The sequence below is a fragment of the Electrona antarctica genome (genome assembly GCF_951216825.1).
Source record: "Electrona antarctica genome assembly, chromosome: 12".
Lineage (NCBI taxonomy): Eukaryota > Metazoa > Chordata > Actinopteri > Myctophiformes > Myctophidae > Electrona > Electrona antarctica.
Window position 1 is genome coordinate 13,477,886 of NC_136793.1, and position 22,073 is coordinate 13,499,958.

Consider the following 22,073-nt stretch of genomic DNA (forward strand, 5'->3'; position numbering starts at 1 on the left):
CGCCAAAACCACCGCCGCTCTTTCTTTCTTTCTTTCTTTCTTTCTTTCTTTCTTTCTTTCCTCAACCTTCAAAAACTGTAAGAATTATAGACGTTTTCCTTTTTCTGTCCCTGGAAAATGAAAAAGGTTTTGCCAGGGACAGCCCAGAAGAGAACAAAAATCTAAATAATGAAATGAAATGATGAAAATGGCCAAACATTTTCAACAGTAAATAAGATTTTAAGTATCAGATGTACAAGCTTGCAGTGGTAAAAATGATTGTGATGCTGCAACTGTGGACCCCCCGGAAGCCCATCAAGGACCCCTGGGGGTCCCCCGGACCCCACATTGAGAACCACTGACTTAAAGAACCAAACGTTCGTGCAGAACAAAACGTTTCTACACGTGTCAAACTCTTTTGAAAACAGCTATAAATCTTAATGTAATTGGTAAACAGGGTGGGCCCTGGGGGGGCGGGGGGGGGGGGGGGGGGGGGGGGGGGGGTTGGTAAACACAGTCACATGAAACCACTGCAGGGTTTGGGGCCCAAATTGAGTTGCTCTCTGGAAGAGGGCCCAGGAGTCAATTGGTAGAGGAGAATAAACCAAAATTACCATATTGATCACACATACAGGGTGCCTCAAATGAGTCTGAAAAGCGATCAATACTGTACTGTGTACTGTAGTGTAATGTACCATTTACCAAATGTCCTTTTTATCTCTGTCAGCCGAAAGGCCGACATTTAGGTGATCACCCTTTCACCTTTTAGGTGGAAACACGTTTTCACACTGAAGATGATTTTGATACTCTATAGGTGCTCATAGTGTAGTATAATTTTGCGCCTGTGAAACCAAGGGGACCGCGCAGCGCCCACCCAACTTCTCTATAGACCAATCACAGTGGCAGGGTGATTCGGGTTTGTAAAAACAGAGAGATGTGGTGTGGCGAGCGGTGGGTCACTTATCACCGGGGCTCAGTGGCTCATGTTGTAGTGTTATCACTGTGGCTCAGTGACGTTGTAGTTTTTTCACTCGGCTCAGTGGCGTCATGTTGTAGTGTTATCACCGCGGCTCAGTGATGTCATGTTGTAGTTTTATCACTGCAGTGATGTCATGGTGTAGTTGCATCACCGTGGCTCAGTGACGCCATGTTGTAGTTTTATCAAAGTGGCTTGATCTTATTGTAGTTTTCCAACCACCGTGGTGAGAGGGTGGCAAGTAAGCTTTCGGATTTAGAACATTGGTTTAGAACCAATGCTATTTTTGAGAAATCTTGACATTTAGATTTATTTTACTAAAATCTTCTCTTCTGGGGTTTCCCTGGCACAAAACATTTTCAGATGGGGGTCCGCGGCCAAAAGTCCTTGGCATGAAAATGTTTCACAACTACTGATTTAGAAAGCATTTTTAGAATCAGCCTCAGGTCTCAATGGGTTAAAACGTTGTTGATATTTGGCGAATTCCAAGCATAGAGTTGCACTGAAGTGTGTCAGTGAATTGTGTGTCCCCTTCTTTTTCATTTTCAGCATAAAAAGCTCTCTGGACAATTTTTTCTTTCTTGATAAAAGGCGGATAGTGTGAACACAGTCTAAAAAACAACATATTGGTCTTTATACAACTTATGAAATGTTGTGTGACAGGGAAGGAAGCCATATCAAATAGTTTTCAACTCCACATAAGAAAAGTTTGTGCGTGTGTGTGTGCGTGCACGTGCACGTATGTGTGTGCATGTGCATATGTGTGACTCACCAGGCAAGGGCATCTCACCAAAGAGCCCGTCCACCCACCCCGCTTCTCACTGAGTTGTCTGGAATTTATAAACACATCTACACAACACTGACACACATGACTACACATGTGCACGCACGCACGCACGCACGCACGCACGACGCAGGCAGGCAGGCAGGCAGGCTGGCAGGCACGCACAGTCGCACACACGCACGCACGCACGCCCTGGAATTCAAACACATACAATATATGTCGCTGTCGGGCAGAAACCTTGTATCAGCATTTTCAACTTTTGTATGTATGCCATATACTTTGTTGTCCATGGCCTATATAAATGTCTCATGCATTGTGAGATTGTATTATCTGCTATTTTGGATGCATTTGAAAAGTTTTAAGAAATATTGAACCAATGAAAAGTATTTAGCTGGGGACTAAATAATAGCTACTGGAACACAGGTTATTTTTTTTAATCCTTAAAGGTAATGCTTTTGGACGTCGACATCGACCTACGCGATATCGTACAGTACCTACGCAAAATTAATGCAGGGACACAGACGAACGCACACGTCCGTGAAATCACGATGCATATTTATTCATAAGGACTCGCTGGTGTAATCACAGTGCGTTTGATCGGAAGCCATTAAGATTGTGTTTTAAATCCACTGCATGTAAAAGTCCCTAAAATGTCAGTGGATTGAAGAAGAAAAAGGCATCTATTGCTTATTATGATCACGGGGATCATACACACACAGGGTTCACAAGTGTGGAAAAAATTATATTTTTTAAAATTCATTTCAGCTACTCACTGTTGGGAGGAAACCTCATACAGCACAGGGTGAAAGTAGGCAAAAACGGGCATTAATGCCAAATGGTTTTTTCCCGGTTAATTCCCTGATTACGGGATGTTAACGGACATCTGTGGACATTTACAGAGAAAACAATTTACTGAAGATCTGTGGACATTTGTGGACATCTACATGGAATCTACTCCCCATGCTCAACAAAGACACAGCATGGGGTCTGATCCTTGCACATATGTCCAAAAATGCAAAAAAAGAGGAAAAGTAGCAGATCTACAAGCTCGAAACGAGATCGGCTACTTTTGTGTGATGCTGTATGAACTACAGGGCGTTGATTTACGGCAAAAAGAATAGAATAAAAACACATATAGTTAGATAAGAGGTTTCTGCCCGACAGCAACATTGTGCTTCTTTGTCAGACCAGTCTATAAGGACTCTGCTACCCCTTCAAACAACGAGGAAAAACAGCTGTGGATCTTTCGCTCTGTGAACTCTGGGAAGCAATTTCAGCTTAATTCCAACATCAAAATGGACTTTCTTTCTGAACATCTTCCCCCGCTAGACCGCCTCCGTCCTTCTGCAGTTCAAAGGTTAACGTCTCAGTGGGAGCTGCTAGCTGGAATCACATCCACTTCAATGCACAATATAGCACCTTCCACCAGGAGTTTTCTCTTTTCCTGTCAGTGTCACCTCGGCATCAAAGTTCTCTTTAAAGTAACACTTTAACCATTCAACCTTATCTCTGAGATACTGTACAGTTGGAGGCCATCGATATTGTTCTTTTCTTTTTGCTGAGGTTTGGGTGATCTGCGCAAAAGGACAGTTAACCCATTTTGGGCGGGAACCCCTTTTGGTGTTTTAAACATTGTTATAATTTAGCTATTGAAAAATAGCAGATCTACAAGCTCATAGCGCGCCACCGAGTGGCGCGCTACGAGCTTGTAGGTCTGCTATTTTTGAAAAATCTATTTATTTCAGAAAACTGGAGGATTTAGAAGGATTTTTTTAAATTTTGAGGTCAGGCCTAAATGGGTCAAATGATAAGGGACAATATCGGTGGCACCCAACTGTAGGTTTTATGCACAGCAACCATATTGGAAAGAGGTGTTACCGATGATTCTAATTCTCACAAACAGAGTCGAGGTGCTGATACGGTGCACGTTGGCTCACTGGGAAACACTCTGCTACACCGGTGCCTCTCAAAGTGTGGCCCATGAGGGACCCTCATGGTTCCTTGAGCCGGTTCCAAATGGACCTTTACAGCAGTGTAACTCTGAGAGTAAAAAAGACAATATACCTCGGGGAAAGGCATACCCCACTCTGGTACTGTTTAACGGTTATAGTCATGGTCATTACCTAATTATGCAAATTTCTCAAAAAAAAATTAACATTAACATTTTATATTTCATACACTTTGCCCACATTTCAATAATACAGGTATGGTCACATACTGTATCAAAGTCGTACACACATTACCGCAGTGATATTTGTTCTCCGCATTTGACCCATCTCTTGGAGCGGTGAGCTGCAGCCGTGCCGCACTCGGGAATCATTTGATTAGTTGATTTGACCCCCCAATCCAACCCATTGATGCTGAGTGCCAAGCAGGGAGGCATTGGGCATTGGGTCCCATTTTTACAGTCTTTGGTATGACGTGGCCGGGGATCGAACCCCGACCTCCCAGTATATAACCCCCTATACGAAAATGTTCAATGCTGACACCAGGTCAGCAGGTGGGTTCATGAATGCTAGGCCAATAAATGTATACCAAATTCCCCACCATACCTCAGTGGCTGCTGGACTAGAGCTCCTTGACCTGCTTTCAGAAAATGCATGTTCGCGCGCACGTCATATGCGCGTGTGCGCACACACACACGAGCACACACGCAACAATTTACAATTACAATTTACAATTTAGGCATTTAGCAGATGCACTTAATCCAGAGGGATTTACAGTAAGCAAGAACAACACTGGTAATACATCAAATAAAATGGTAAATGGTAATATAATGGTAATGGTAATATAAATGGTGCATTTATATGGCGCCTTTATCCAAGGCGCTTTACATAGATTGTGCATTACATTCACCCATTCACACACACATTCATACACCGATTGCAGCGGTACCAACCAGCACATCGGGAGCAATTTGGGGTTCAGTGTCTTGCCCAAGGACACTTCGACATGTAGACAGGAGGAGCCGGGATTCGAACCGCCGACCCATGGATCATTGGACGACCTGCTCTACCTCTTGAGCCACAGTCGTGACATAAGAAATAGTCATCAAGAATCACACGCACACACGCAAGCATGCACGCAAGCATGCACGCAAGCATGCACGCAAACACACACACACACACACACACACACACACACACACACACACACACACACACACACACACACACACACACACACACACACACACACACACACACACACACACACACACGATAACGAGAGATAGTTTAGTCGGGTGGATGGATGCTGTGCAAACCAGTTTTATTCGTCAAATCAGTTTCAATCAAGAGAGCTATTTTAGCCCAGATTAAAATACTTATGTGTAATTAGTGCCATTGGAGCTCAGCACATGGCTGACTAAAAGCACTCATTAACACTTCATGGTGTCAGCGGCGGTAAACACCAACCTGAGAGCTGTCATTCTCTGTGCCCAGTGGAGGACAATTAAGTGTGTACGCAAGTAAATCATACATTATAATCAAGCCCAAATTACGCTAAGTATAGGCCTACATTTTCAGAAATGGTCAGACTTTTTCCAGAAATAGTGACAATAGCAGATCTGCAAGCTCGCAGCTTGTAGATCATGTCAGGATGGTCAGGAGGTGCACGCACATCCCAGGCTAATTGTTTCTGCCCACTTATACCTCTCTCCTATATGCGTTGCTATCCAATATACCTGACGAAGCCAAGGCCACAGAGGCCGAAATGTGTGTTTTTCCCCGCCTTGGTAAATAAAGTTTTTGGGGAGCTTTCTAAACGGTGTGCAGACTTATTCTTTCTTTTAAAAGTTTCACACCGCCTGGGCCATGGCTCAGTGGTCCAGGCACCTTGGCTGGTAATCCAGTCTGGCAGTGTGCCGCGGGTTCGACTCCCGATCCCGATGGCCTTTACTGCATGTCTTCCCCCCATCTCTCTCCCCATTTCCTGTCAGCCTACTGTCTGTCCCTCCATAAAATATACATAAAACAAAGGCGAAAGCCGCAAAAAAACATTAAAAAAAAAAAAAAAAAGTTTCACACCACCCACTATATTAATTTCACCCCTGAAAGCCTTTTCTAAATAATGTTAAAATATGTTTTCAATTGAACTCTACATGGGACACTTTTCCCGAACTGCAACGTAGAATTGGGATTTGGTTTTAATACAAGTAGGCCTATATGTGAAGTACTTTAAGTAAATTGCAGTGTAGTACAAAGCACAATAGTTAGCTCTGAGGTGTAATGGGATAGAATATAAAGTATGACCAATTGGAAATTCTCACACAAAGTAGAAGTTGTATACTCAAGTGCAGTACTTGAGTGCTGCTGGTGTATCCAAGGACTTTTGTATGCCAGGCTTTAGTGACCAGCATTCACAGATGCGTAGGAGAACAGACTCTATAATCGCACAAAAGAAGCAGAGAGGTTGATATGACAAGCATATGACACAATGGGCTTGCCATTCACTAATAATCCATTCCACATGCACATCCCATAATAATGTCTGACTCTGAAATGAAGTGGACTTGTACCCAAACGTCCCTTTTTTGTAGCAAGTCTGTGTGCAAATGAAGCAAACACATGATCTCATTTGAACTGTCTTTCTGATTCACACAAAAGTCATATTCTGTCGCGATCTCTGCATCCAGCCAACCCCTCCTCCAATGTGCATAAACACGCATAGCCTATCTTTACACATTTGCTTTGAATTCTCTCCTGTTTTCTTTGGTGCATCTCCTCCAAAACAAGCTTCCTCGTCAAAAGCAAAAGATTTGTCCTTCTCGTCACATGCCGCAGAGAAGATTGAGCTGTTTTTGTATCACTGCTGGGGCGTTCAAAATGCAGTTAACCAGGCTGAACTGGGTCCAATTAACGGCAAAAACATGTGTCAAAGGAAAGGGTGAAAGATGAAGAAGTCTGAAGATTGGTGTCATGCCTCTCCACTTTGCCCTTCCTGCCAGAATGCCAGAATTAAAAGCCTTGCCTCGTCATGAGGCGAGGCAAGGCTTTAAATACCCTGCAGGTAGCGAGAGCATCTGTTTTTCTGAGGTTTCACGTCTTTAAACACCCTTCGGACAAAGGGAGAGCAAGGCATCGGTTTCTCAGAGGTTGGACCTTTCCAGCAAGCAAGGAAGAGCAAAGTGACAGTTTACATTGTTTTGTATTATTGTATTTTTGCTGAGTTTTTACATCTTTAAATACACTTCAGGCAAAGGAAGTGCAAAGTGTCTATTTTTTTTAGGGCGTGTTGACATCTTTAAACACCCTTCAGGCACAAAGGAAGAGCAAAGCATCTGTTTTTTGGGGAGTTTTGACATCTTTAAACACCTTTCAGGCACAAAGGAGGTTTTTCATTTACGATGGTCTCACGCTGCAGCAGCCGCAGCTCCCTGCGCTCTAGCTTCAGACTGCTCTTCAGCATGGAAGACGGAGAGACGACTCCGCCGCGTCCCCGCGTCACCGTCAGGAAGCGCCGCGGCCGGCAAAAAGAGCCTGCCGACACCAACGGCCCGGTCGATGAGGACGAGAAGAAGCCGCTGGCGAACCGGAGTGACACGGAGAGCGGAGAGGAGGAGGAGGAGGAGGGACAGGGGGAGGAGGGGGAGGAGGGGGATGTTGGCGACGCGACGAGGGGGTTGTCGGACGAGGGGGGCGAGAGCAGCAGGAAGACGGACAGCGAGGGGAGGCAGTCGGTGGCCGAGACCTTACCGTACACGGTAGACCAGGAGGGACAGGAAGTGGAGGAGGAGGAGGAGGACTTCTTCAGCGATGTAGAGCTGAAGCACATCGTGGAGCGCGAGCTGATCGTGGTGCCCAAAACCTGCGGTTACGTTATATACGAAAACGTCTACATCATACGTGAGCAAATGGCACCTTTGTACGGTGATCTGTGCATAGCTCTCTCTCTCTCCTCTCTATTTCTGCTGTATGTCTCTCATTTCTACCTCTCTCTGTATCTCTCGTTCTGTCTGTCTGTCTGTCTGTCTGTCTGTCTGTCTGTCTGTCTGTCTGTCTGTCTGTCTGTCTGTCTCTCTGTGTCTGTGTCTGTGTCTCTGTCTCTGTCTCTGTGTCTGTGTCTGTGTCTGTGTCTCGGTCTGTGTCTCGGTCTCGGTCTCTGTCTCTCTCTGTGTCTCTGTCTCTCTCTCTCTCTCTCTCTCTCTCTCTCTCTCTCTCTCTCTCTCTCTCTCTCTCTCTCTCTCTCACACACACAAACACACACACACCGTGAAAGCTCCAGATGTCCTACACTCGTCTCACTCATGGCTCCAAAACTGTGGAATTAACTCTCCAATTACAGTGTAGTCTTACTTCCAGTTAACACTCACCTCTTCAGACTCCACCTCACCCCTAGAACTCACATCTTCAGACTCCACCTCACCCCCTAGCACTCACATCTTCAGAATCCACCTCACCCCCTAGCACTCACATCTCCAGACTCCACCGCACCCCCTAGCACTCAACTCTCCAGACTCCACCGCACCCCCTAGCACTCACCTCTCCAGACTCCACTGCACCCCCTAGCACTCACCTCTTCAGACTCCACATCACCCCCTAGCACTCACCTCTTCAGACTCCACCTCACCCCCCTAGCACTCACTTCTTCAGACTCCACCTCACCCCCTAGCATCTACTGGAAGCCCCCATAAGTCCCTGTTTGAAAATTCCAGACTCCACCTCACCCCTATAGCACCACACTTCTCAAGCTCCTTCTCGCCACCTTTTCTTTCAACTGATGCTTTGATTGATTGATTGATTAGTTTATTAGACAAATGTAAAAACAGCAACAGAGTACAGTCACGTTTTTTTAAGGCATATGTGACTCTTTTTGATAGAGACAGTCATGGCGGCAAGAATAACTGGTCAAGAGAGGAGAAAGACTGATTATTTAATTAGATTTTTTTATTCAAAATGAGTTAATAGCACAGGCAGACTCTTCACATACTAGAGCATGTCAGAAATGAATGTCAGAGCTGAAATAAATGCTTACACATGTAGCGAGGTGTAATGTCCGAGTCCACAGAAGTGAACCTTTCAAGCCTGTTTTCTCAACTCACTGTTTCTCTGCAAGACATTACTCTACAAACCATATCTCCAAAACTGGGGATTCAAACTGAACAACAAATAATGTCAATTTGAAGCTATGATTCCCTGATTTCATATGACATAAAAAACAAAAATAGAAAAAATGTCAATGACTTAGCCTCGGTCAGAAGCGGTCTCATATAGCCTACCGTCTGGAACTCATTTCATTCACCGACCACGCCCGAGCATATAGCCTATACGTGCACATGTTGCACAGGGAATCATTATGGAATACCGTCTGAACTACAGCACTGCCTGGTATCAAAGATGGTTTATGTATGAAGATGGGACAACTTCATTTGAGCCACTAGAGGCGAAATGGTACACAAAGCCTACAAATGGTCTCCTAAATATAGTAGGCATGGTTTGCTTCTCCCCGACCCCCACCCTCCCCCCCTGACAACAACACTGTTTCCACACTCAGTCTAGTAGGTGGCGGTAATGCACCATTTAGGTTTGTCAACCGCCATGAAACCCGATAGAAGAAGAAGACAACAACACTGACAAGTCATTTAACAAAGTACATTGAAAACAACTGACAAGGTGTACTTTTGAAATAGTCGTTTTAGTTTCTCGAAACCTCCCCATATACATTCATGATTCATTAAAAAGTCTCTCCCTAATAGAGTTGTAGAATGGACAATAAAAAACTAAATGCTTTTCATTTTCAATTTCCTTTAGATCACACAGACTACACATAATCTATCCTCCTCAACCGTGCCTACATATCTGCCTGTCTCAATATGCAGACCAAGTATGCCAGCTCTAATTTGGGCACATAAGGATCATTTCTAATCGTTTTAAATATGTCCATTCATTTCACATTATAATATTCACATATTATCATCTTAAATATGGGGTCAGAGCCCCCTATGTGTTGTCCGTGAAATTGCAGATGGACAGAGAGAGGCTTCCGGACTCATCTCAAATCTCGCGAGAGTTTGTTACTGGGATAAAGAAATCTCGTTAACAAAGTAGATTTTCTCCTGATTTGTCTCGCTAAAAGAAGCCATTTTACTATGAATATCTTGTAAATATTGTGTGCCTTGTGATGATTTGGTCCAGTATTTAGTTCAGTGACCATGGAGTTAAGGAATGGTTCAGAAGCTGTGTTCACGTTCACTCTCCCATTGGAAATGAATAGACTCCAACATTCTTCCTGTCTCCTAATAATGTTACCGCCCACCTCACGCAGATACAGGAAATAAGCAAAGTTGGCCTCTCTTGCTAATTCTCCTCTTGGCTGGTGTCCTGGTGTCTTTGAGGCTCTACATTGTCCTCTCTGCATTCCATTTGTGACTATTTACCAGTGCTGGAAAAAGTACTCACATTTTTTACTTATGTAAAAGTATCGATACTGAATACTACAATAGGCTACATTAATACTCTGTTACAAGTAAAAGTCTGAAATTCAAAATGTATGCCTACTTGAGTAAAAGTGTATCGTGTGTAAAGTATTGGTATCAAAAGTAAAAGTACTCATATGCAGATTGCAGAATGTCTCGTTTCAAGTTAACAACAATGCGTCACATCACAGCACATTGTGATGCATATGGGGCTATTTTTGAGCCCCTCCTATATACAGGTTTAATGTTTGTCTTGTCTAGACAAACATTAACAACGCCATTGACAATGGACAGAGTGTAATGTTTGTTTTGTCACTAACACAAACATTAAATGCCATTAACAATGGCATAAACAAAGTGTAACGTTTGTCTTGTCTGTCACTGAGCAAATCGACATACATGTATGCATGTTATGTTATGATATCGCGATGATGTAAGATGATAAAGCGCCCCTCACTTCACACAGGTGTGATTTTTTGTACAAATCTACAAACTAAAGTTGTAAAAGTACAATAGATGTATAGTGGAGTAGAAGAGAAAATCACACCCGTGTGAACTGAGTGGTGCAGTGACGTCACACACTAACCATAGAAACCATGCTCACATGTACGTGGGGCCACGTACAGGTACACAGGTACACGGGTACAGACACGGGTACAGACAAAGCTGGTTGTTGGAGTGGTTTGCACCACTCAAAAAGTATTTGAAATTGTAAATACTCAAGTAAAGTAGGTACAAATACCTCAAAATTGTACTTAAAGGGGAAAACCACCCATTTTCAACATTTGACTATGTCATTAATATACCTTAGAGCTGTTGTGTGGAAATAATAAAAAGGTCCCCCCATTTTGTGTTTCCTAGAAGGTTTCAGACCTCTAGTTCTAGGAAACACAGAATGGGGGAACTTTTTTATTATTTCCACACAACAGCTCTAAGGTACATTAATGACATAGTCAAATGTTGAAAATGAGTGGAATGCCCCTTTAAGTAGCCTAAATCTACTTAGTTGCTTTCCACCACTGCTATTTACTTGGTTGTTTTTTTACTCTAATTAAGGTTTACTTTTAGCTCTCTGGATAAAAGCATCTGCTGAATGGCTAAATTGTCAATTCTCTCCCTCCCTCCCTCTTTCTCTCCCTCCCTCCCTCTTTCTCTCCCTCCCTCTCTCCCACTCCCAGAATGCTCCGGTCCGCTGGGCATGGAGGGCGGCATCATCTCCAACCAGCAGATAACGGCGTCCTCCACCCACCGCGCTCTCTTCGGCCTGCAGAAGTGGTACCCGTACTTTGCGCGGCTCAACAAGAAGGGCCTGGTCAACGCCTGGACGGCTGCCGAGAACGACCGGTGGCCCTGGATCCAGGTAAACACACGACGCGACGCGCCAAGCCAGAAAGCACAGAGCGCTTTTAGACCATGGAGGACAGTAGCATTACAGTACATTTAATTGAGTTCTTTTCGGAGTATTTTTGGATACTTTAATTTAGCTCGACTGCATTTCAAGTCAAATATAGTAGGCTATGTTTGACTCCAGTACATATCTACGAAAGGAAACAAAGTATGTTGGGAATTAACCACTAATGTCATATTTAAAGCAAGCTCACAATGTGTCGCGATGTGATGCGTTGTGAGTTTGTAGTTCAACTATTTTCACTATATTTGAAATGGAGCTTTCTTTTTTGGTAAATCTTTAATTTTAGAAAAAATAAATATAATTTATACTTTTGAATAATGATGGAGCAACTTTGGCTTAGTTGAGTACAATTTGACGGGGAGTAACTCCATGTTGACTCAGGTACTGGCCTCGAGTGCATTGTCCAACCACCGCTTACATAGATGTCATTGTCCTTGTACCACAACGGACCAGCGAACATGAATTTACCATTACATTAAGTCACATCTCTCCTTTTTACTTTCTTTTTGCCTGTGCAATCTGCACTGCTGTACCGTCCACCTTTACGGTTAATTTGTGACAGGGTTGATCTTGTGGCTCGCTGTACTAATTCATTTTAGTGGGCAATTAACAAAAAGTGCACCGAGGGTGGAACAGATGCTGGCTCTAGTCATCTGTGAGGAGCCAATGTTGTTGGCACAAAGACCCTTTTGCAGTGGTGGACGTAGAAGTATTCTATTACCTACTTGTACGCCAACATTTTACTTGGGTAAAGGTACAAAAGTATACTGCCGACAACACATAACATGCTGTAAATAAAAAATATATATAAAAACTTGCAAGCTCACAACGTGGCGCGATGCGATTTGTGAATAGCAGAAGTATAAAACAGGGCCTACAGTAATTGGGTCAATGCCCTTTTTTATTTGTATATTCTAAATAATCTATAGGTTTTCAAATGTATTCAGTAGAGGCAAAAAGTAATGCCTGTGAGTCTGAGATGCAGTGGAGAAGAAGCATATATACAGTGTCCAAAACTGTTACGGTACTTCCCAGGAGTCAAATTCACACGTATCAAACATATCAGATCGACAAACTTGAAGAGTGGCGTGAGAACTTGTGGATCTGCTCCTTTTGACGCTTCTGTGTGACGCTGTAGTGTGACCAAGTAGGGCGTTACAAATCGAAATAATCAAGTAAAGTGGAAAAAGTACCTCAAAAGATGTACAAAAAAAGTACAGTGCTCGGCAGTGAATGTGCTTACTGTAGGCGGGCTATTTTGAGGTCCCGCCTGACTCGGCAGTATGAAGGGCTGACGGTTCGCTCCTTGTTCCGAGCATTATGCTGGTATGTGAGATGTTTTGAAGAGATGTTTGGAGGAGAATTACGACGCCTGTTTTCTTTTCACTTTGCGGTGGCCTGTTGTATAACTGATAGGAATTTTTGGTAAACACAGTGTCACCATGGCGATGGAATCAGCGTTGAATTGGGTGATTCATGGATTCTGCTTCGCCGTAAAACACTTGAGACATTCAGTGTTGCTTCTGTGTGTGAGTGTGTGTGAGAGTGCGTGTTTGTGTGCGTGTCAAGGCAAGACAGACAGACTGGTCACAGCAATGACAAGCAAATGAGAGAATACAAAGCAGATCATTCAGACCGACAAGGACCACAGAATACATAAATACCACATTACATCCAGCACTGAGGGGGCAGGGGCTCAACCAGCACATTAAAAGTATAATTCATTATGATAGTGGAATTATCATTACTGTCAAATGTTCGTCGTGAAGGGCCAATGGCACTTATTGCCCCCCCACACAAGCCCTCATTGGCCCTCCACATAAGCCCTTATTGGCCCCCACACAAGCCCTTATTTGCCCCCCACACAAGCCCTTATTGCCCCCCCCCACACAATCCCTTATTGGGCCCCACACAAGCCCTTATTGCCCCCCCACAAAAGCCCTTATTGGCCCCCACGTAAGCCCCTATTGGCCCCCCACACAAGCCCTATTGCCCCCCCACACAAGCCCTTATTTGCCCCCCACACAAGCCCGTATTGCCCCCCCACACAAGCCCTTATTGGGCCCCCACAAAAGCCCTTATTGGCCCCCACGTAAGCCCTTATTGGCCCCCCACACAAGCCCTATTGGCCCCCCACACAAGCCCTTATTGCCCCCCCACACAAGCCCTTATTTGCCCCCCACACAAGCCCTTATTGCCCCCCCACACAAGCCCTTATTGGGCCCCCACACAAGCCCTTATTGGGCCCCACACAAGCCCTTATTGCCCCCCCACAAAAGCCCTTATTGGCCCCCACGTAAGCCCTTATTGGCCCCCCACACAAGCCCTATTGCCCCCCCACACAAGCCCTTATTTGCCCCCCACACAAGCCCTTATTGCCCCCCCACACAAGCCCTTATTTGGGCCCCACACAAGCCCTTATTGCCCCCCCACACAAGCCCTTATTGGGCCCCCACACAAGCCCTTATTGGGCCCCACACAAGCCCTTATTGCCCCCCCACAAAAGCCCTTATTGGCCCCCACGTAAGCCCTTATTGGCCCCCCACACAAGCCCTATTGGCCCCCCACACAAGCCCTTATTGGCCCCCACACAAGCCCTTATTGGCCCCTCACACAAGCCCTTATTGGCCCCCCACACAAGCCTTTATTTGCCCCCCACACAAGCCCTTATTGGCCCCCACACAAGCCCTTATTTGCCCCCCACATAAGCCCATATTGGCCCCCCACACAAGCCCTTATTGGCCCCCCCACTCAAGCCCTATTGGCCCCCCACACAAGCCCTTATTGGCCCCTCACACAAGCCCTTATTGGCCCCCACACAAGCCCTTATTGGCCCCGCACACAAACCCTTATTGGCCCCCACGTAAGCCCTTATGGGCCCCCCACACAAGCCCTTATTGGCCCCCCACACAAGTTTTATTTTTGAGTGGTGCAAACCACTCCAATAACCAGCTTTGTCTGTATCTATGTGTCTATGTATGTGTGTACCTGTACGTGTGTGTACCTGTACGTGGGACCCAGAAAAATGAGCATGGTTACTATGGTCACTGACATTACGTCAGACCACAGCTGATCAGGCTATATAAGACCTTGCACCACTCAGTTCACACGGGTGTGATTTTTTATTTTTTTGAGGGAATGGGCACTTTGAGGCAAAAGGGCAGGTGCTCAAGTATGCCTGACACAGAACTCCACATAGGAATGAAGGGACACATAGAGAGAGATACAGATGTTATGCCCAATCTCCATATATGGGCATAAAAGGGACAGCCAGATGGGTGGAATGGATACTCTGACCAGCCAACTGCCCGACCAATTTCAAATTCGACACAGGCATTCCACACTACCACAGGGAGTGCAGTGCCCGGCATTGAGTCGGTGGGATACACCGTTGTCCAGAACCAGCACAAAATACTCTGCCCGGGCTCTGGACAGGGCCCAAATTAGCCAATTGATCACACCTGATCACCCCTAGATCTCCATATGGAGCTGGCCTGTTCTGACATCACGATGATGTTCTGACTTCTGCATAGCCTCCATATTTGGCCATGCCTGACAAAGAACTCCATTTATGGGTATAAAAAGCGACACAGACATAATAACTGCATGCTGGGTGGGGCATCCATTTCCAACTTGCATCGTTCCAAGTAGGCCAGTGCCCAATGAGTAGACATGAGTAGACAAAGGTAGACGCCACTGGGGGGGCGTCTATCTCGGCCGTCGTCTTACCGGCATCTTACTGTATATCTTACAGGGAGGGCATGCTTCCACGTGCATCACAGAGCGGACGTGCGGTAGGCCAATGGGTGTAACCACACAGTGGCGTCAAGTCCCGTCCAGTTCCATAAGGGGAAAACCGGAAACGCTTTGCCCACGTTGTAGAGGCTCACAAGCGTGAAAATGCATCAATCAGTTGTTTAAAGACCTGGAAGTGATGCCCGGGGGCGCGGAAGTCTGCTTGCACCCAATGAACTGCAGTGGCGAATGAGGCATATATAGGTTCTTATATCTGTGGGTTGCTCCCCCACCTCGAAGTTATACGTGATGTTGTGCACTGGAAGACAAGCGGATCTATACAACAGAGAGAGAGAGAGAGAGAGAGAGAGAGAGAGAGAGAGAGAGAGAGAGAGAGAGAGAGAGAGAGAGAGAGAGAGAGAGAGAGAGAGAATGTGAGTGAGAGACAGATCAAGTCATCAGGGAGAATGGAACATGGAACATTCTGACGCCTTTGTTTGACTTTAATTACGCCACGCGGGATGCTGCATTGCATGCTGGGAGCACTGTGTGTGCATGCGTGTGTGCATGCGTGTGTATGTGTTGTGAAACAGGGTACTGTACAGTATATCGGCAGATTACGAACCTGGCCATGAGTAGAAGTATACAGTATAAAATAAGGACACACTCAACTAAAGTAAAAGTACCTCACAAAAAATACAGTACTTGTAAATGTACTTAAATGTACGCACCATGCATTCATCTGTGTGTACGTACAGTACAGTACAGTACATGCATGTTGCATGTTACGTATCTCTGTATGTCCTCACAAATAAATCACACGCAGCACAACATGCGTTGAATAAAACATCACAACTGTGTGTGTGTGCGTGTGCGTACGTGCGCATGTTTACCTGTTTGTGCATATCGTGTCTGTCGGGTAGAAACCTCATATGATTAGCCTGCTTTTAAGTATTAAAATTCAAAAGTAGCAGATCTACACGCTCAACATATCTTGTAGATCTGCTACTTTTGATGCTTTTGTGTGACGCAGTAGGGTGTTAATTTACAAAGAAAATCAAAAAGTTACAATAACGCTTTGTGACGTGTTGTGAAATGTAGATCGGCTATTGTCAGCGTGCAACCAAGTGTAAAATCAGTTCTTACCATTAGGATGCTGTCAAGACTAAAAAATAAAAATAAAAATCAGATGAAAATATTACTAAAACTAAATTAAGTTTTATTCAAAAGACTAATTTGCTATCAAAATCAACACTGTGGACAGGTTTCCACTATGCAGGATATTATGCAAAGTGAAATTGCACGCACGCACGCACGCACGCACGCACGCACGCACGCACGCACGCACGCACGCACGCACGCACGCACGCGCACACGTACGCGCACGCACACGCACGGTCGCACGCACGCACACACGTGCACGCGCGCACGCACGCACGGACACACGGACACACGGACACACGCACGCACGCAAGTGAAACAGTGTGAGATCAATTTCACTTGTGCTCACACACACACACACACACACACACACACACACACACACACACACACACACACACACCCACACACACACACACACACACACATAGTGTGTTAGTGAACCAGCGTGTGTCGACCACGGCCAAACCGCCCGCAGTCGTAAAATTACATTTGGACACTCGGGGGAAATATCCTGCCGACATCAACAGAACGTGTCTCCCGTGGCCCGGCGTCGGGCCTGAATGCCTAGCGCAACAAATGAAATGACGTGTGAATGCTAACGGGGCCTTCTGTACATAATTTCACGCAAACAAACAATAGCTAATCGCCTCCGATGTTGGGGAGCGGCGTCTCGAGACGACTTTACATAACCGTTTCCAAATGAAATCCGACAGACGCCGACTGTTGGAGAAGTATCCGTCTTTGTGTGTTTATACCGCCGTGTGCTTCTGTATATAAAGACCTAGCATGGAATTCTGATGGCGTTGCTGTCGGGCAAGAAACCTTGTACATCCGTATTTCAACTTTTTTGTTTTCCTTTTCTTATACCGCTTATAACGTCACGTGTCTCTCAGTGATGCGTTGCTAGTTTGTAGATCGGCTATTGTTGAGTCTTATATCTGTGAATTGTTATTGATTGATTGATGGATTGATTGAATACGTTATTAGTCAGAAAAGTAAACAGCATGTGGTACAGTCAGACATTAAAAGAAAAGTAGCAAAGATAGTAAATCTAAAAGCTCACAACGCATTACATTGCGATTAATTGTTAGCTTGTATAGATCGGCTATTTTCGCTACTTTTGAAAGTCTTTATTTGGGTTCCATGAATATTCTCTGCCGGGTGGTACAAAACTGTTACTTTTCAGGATTCAAATTCAAAAGCAGCAAAATTGTTTGATGTTAATAGTTACGTGCTACGTTTGATGTTAATAGTAGGATGTTAATTTACGAAGAAAAAAAAACCGCAAAGTTAAAATATGGAGATAAGAGGTTCCTGACCGACAGCAAGGAAATATTGAACCAATGGAAAGTATTAAAGATGGTGTGCCATAGTTTTGTACTTTTCTGTTTTGTATGTGTCTATGGAGTTAACATTACTCTAGTGATAATAGACCCCTGGCGGTCTAATAGACCCCCAGGTGTGGTGATACAATTCAGGACCCTAGTGTCTTTAACAACAGCTTGTGACTAAATAATAACTACACATTGGAACCATTGGTTACACAGGTTCTCCCATTTCCTTAAAAACTAAGTTTTATTTTTTGTTTTTGGGGACATGCAGGCTTTCCAGCCGACAGCGACGCTCAGGGAGGAGTGTGCTTGTGGAAAAACCTCTCCATGCCACAGAAATCCCATTATGATGTAGCTTAACATTCAGCCCTGCAGTCAAGCTGCCGAGGCTCAGAGGTATAGCGTCTTTGAACACAGGCCTCTGCAATGAGATGAGATGCAGCTCACTGCTGATTAACTGCACCGAGACTTCAATAGCCTCTCATAAGATACATGAGTGAATTAAGCCTTTAGGTACATCGTGTATATAGATACGGCTTGAGATAGCGGGCTAAAAATAACCTCCTGCTGTAGGGATGGAAGCATACAACGGTGTGTGTGTGTGTGTGTGTGTGTGTGTGTGTGTGTGTGTGTGTGTGTGTGTGTGTGTGTGTGTGTGTGTGTGTGTGTGTGTGTGTGTGTGTGTGTGTGTGTGTGTGTGTGTGTGTGTGTGTGTGTGTGTGTGTGTGTGTGTGTGTGTGTGTGTGTGTTGTGCAGTGGTTCACAACTAAAGGTTTTTCCTTGGAACGCCCCCTTCTTACATAGACATGCTGCACGCACGCATGCACGCACCACCACCACCTGTAAGTAAGTAGTACGAATGTAGGGTCGGAGAGGCTTATTGTCGGTATCAGCCCGGATTATATCCCTGTTGAATTGCGCTCAATCTGAGCAACACAAAAAAACCTACATGTCGGCCCGTTCACTCTCTTTCAGCCCTGCTCTTCTGGTGGTGCATCTTTGTTTTCATTCCTACCAGCAGCAAAGTCTACACATCGTAACGGGAGTTGCCGACAGATTCAGCTGCGGAGCTCTGAATCTGTCTTGAGAGATTACACATTATGCGCTAGATCCCTGCATGGAGATGGAATGCTGAGGTGGAGCACTCCCACTACTTACAGCAACACCTACCATCAGCTCCAACCTACTTACAGCAACACCTACCATCAGCTCCCACTCACAGCAACACCTACCATCAGCTCCCACTACTTACAACGACACATACCATCAGCTCCCACTATTTTCAACACCTAGCCTACCACCAGCTCCCACACCAGCTACACACAACACCTACCATCAGCTCCCAGTACTTACCACACACCTACCAGCTCCCAGTACTTACCGCACGACTTGCCACACCCAAGCCATGCTACTCATACGCTGGGTTGGCGGTGCCCGGCAGATCGAACCCATGACCTTGTGGTCTGAAGGCGAGAGAAAACATTTCTCGTCTGACAAATAAACATAGCAGATCTATAGCTCACACTTCAATGCAGTGTGAGTGAATACATCTGGTATTTTCTCTGTCTCTCTCAATCTCAGATCTCTCTCTACTCCCTCTTGCTGTTCAAGGACTTGTATGTTAAGCAGGCCGTAAGATTAGCTTGTGTTTAATTAAGTATCCTATTAACAGAATAAGAATACATGCTGTTTGGTTAAGTGATTGAAGCATGGATGCAAATGAAATTTGTTTTTCTGCATTCGTGGCTGAAAAACATAATTATTTTTATTTTTTGTAGAGGCTGTAATTATTTGCTAGAGCAGAGATGAAGTGAAAGTTCAGAGTTGCTCAAACTAATTACACATTAAGACATTTCTGTGATTACTTACCAGTGATAGATAGATCAGTTTATTTCAACATTATGTGTCCAAGCTTTGATTGATTTTTTAAATAGCTTACTTTGTCAGAAATATACAGGAAATAGGTACAGTCAGAGGTACAGTCAGCCAATTAAGACTAATAGGATAACACACAAAAAGGTCCTCGGGACTTGTTTCCAAAATAGCTAAAGAAGCAATAAACTAACCAACCCATGATTGTATACGTACGTCCAATTCTTAAAGAGCATTAATTCAGCTTTAAAAATCTTATTGGAAAAACATGCCACTTGGCGCCATGTTTCGAGCTTGTACAGTAGATCTGCTACTTTTCATGATGTCGTGTGAGGCTGATCAAGTAGGGCATTAAATTACAAAAAAAATAAAACACACACACACACACACACACACACACACACACACACACACACACACACACACACACACACACACACACACACACACACACACACGTTCAAATCTGGAGATTTTGGTTTCTGCCCGACAACAATGATATGTTACTGTATGATACACATGTACACGATAGCTAAATGCTGATACTGTCAGATGTTTGCTTTGATGTTGACCTGCTACTGTAGGTAGTTTATTGGCACTCGTATTTACTGGAACGTTTATACCCTGTTGTTGGTTGATTGCAATTCAGGTGGTTGTCTCTGATGCTGCTATAGATGCCTAGATTGTAAAATTGTAATTGGATCTCATTCCATGTGTGCTTTTGTGTGTGTATAGTGGCTGTGTTGTGTATGTTCACTATTTTAGAGAGAGAGAGAGAGAGGGAGAGGGAGAGGGAGAGGGAGAGGGAGAGAGGGAGAGAGGGAGAGAGGGAGAGAGAGAGAGAGAGAGAGAGAGAGAGAGAGAGAGAATGATCTTCCATTGTCAGCAGCCGTCCTGTTATTCCTTTTATATTAATAGCTCAACATGATCACAGCTTTCTTCACTGAAACACAGAGTGTTCAGAAAGACTACCACTGACACACACACACACACACACACACACACACACACACACACACACACACACACACACACACACACACACACACACACACACACACATGCACGTAAGCAAAGCAACTATATTTACCCAGGGTATCTGGGCTAAGCTCAAGAACTTGTTTCCAGCCAGGCCCTGCTCATAGAACATTTCATGGTAGTGGTTCAATGCCTTGCTCAAGGGCACTTCAGCGGTGGTAATTTTAACGTGTCGGACCGCTGATTCGAACTGGCGACCTTCCGGTATCAAGACCGCTCCGCAATCCGTTTGGCCACCGCTGCCACCATGTGTTTACTCAAGTAAAGTAAAAGTACTGTACTTGAGTACTACAGTAGTACGTATATAGTTACGTCCCACTACTGTGAATAACATTCACCCCACTTCACCCTTGTCTGGATATACGAGCACTCCACAGGCCGCTAACAACAGGCGGATGGTAATCCATTCTGGAGTGAACGATAAGTAGGGGGCCATTAACCTGGAATTGGTTGACATAAAAGAGGAATCCGCCCTAAAAGACTATATATTATTTGGGGAGAACATTCGATATAAATTGATTAATTGGTCGTTTGTTTTTATATTGTTTTGGCTGGAGCTGGAAATGAAAAGAAAGGGCGCACAGAATTCAACTAAGCTCTCAAACACTCCGCCGTCGTTCTATTGGGCAGGGGAGGAAAGTAACTAAGTATTAGAAGTACTGTACTTACAGATGTACCGTTTGAAAACGTGAACTGAACTGAAGCCGCACCCACAGCTGTGGTTGTATGATAAAGGGGGAGGGTTTAGGGGAGGGGGTGATATTGTGATGTCACTATACAGTATCACTGTTTTATTTGTTTTTATTTTTATTTTTATTTATTTTTTGTTTTTCATTGGCACATTTGACTGTCAAGGTTTCAGCCTCCAGGAAAAAAACCCAAACCAAAGGGAATACATAATTGCACATAACCACACCAAGCGGTCTAATGAAGTACTGTCACCTCATAAACAAAACACAAAAAATGAAAATAATATCACGGCACTCCATCTTTCAGGAAAGGTGCCGATAAGCGTGACGAGTTGAAATGGCACATCTGTAATTGCAAATTTGGGGTACTTTTACTTTCATTGAGTATTTCCCATTCTTCCTATCTCATTAAAACCGGGAAAGCATCATTTTAGATTTTAGCGTTGGCTATTCTACAAAAAATAGCAGGTGCACTGCACTCCAGCTTGTGTCACGCTGCGAGCTTGCACATCGGCTATGTTTGAAAATGTTAGAAAAATCTTCTTCAGCTTCAACTCAAACTTTATTTATAAAGCAGAATTTAAAACAACCGAAGAAGACCAAAGTGATATTGTACACCGTTAAAAATAGGGCATCAACAAGCGCACAAAACAAAATGTACTACTAAGTTAAAACGAA

General features: G+C 44.5%; 1 protein-coding gene across 1 annotated transcript in view; it reads left to right on the forward strand.

Annotated features, from left to right (window-relative positions):
- edil3a (EGF-like repeats and discoidin I-like domains 3a) overlaps positions 1–22,073 on the forward strand; it is a 210,230-nt gene that overhangs the window by 114,716 nt on the left and 73,441 nt on the right. The window contains 1 exon segment of the mRNA XM_079516087.1: positions 11,334–11,515. Coding sequence (XP_079372213.1) covers positions 11,334–11,515 — 182 coding nt within the window.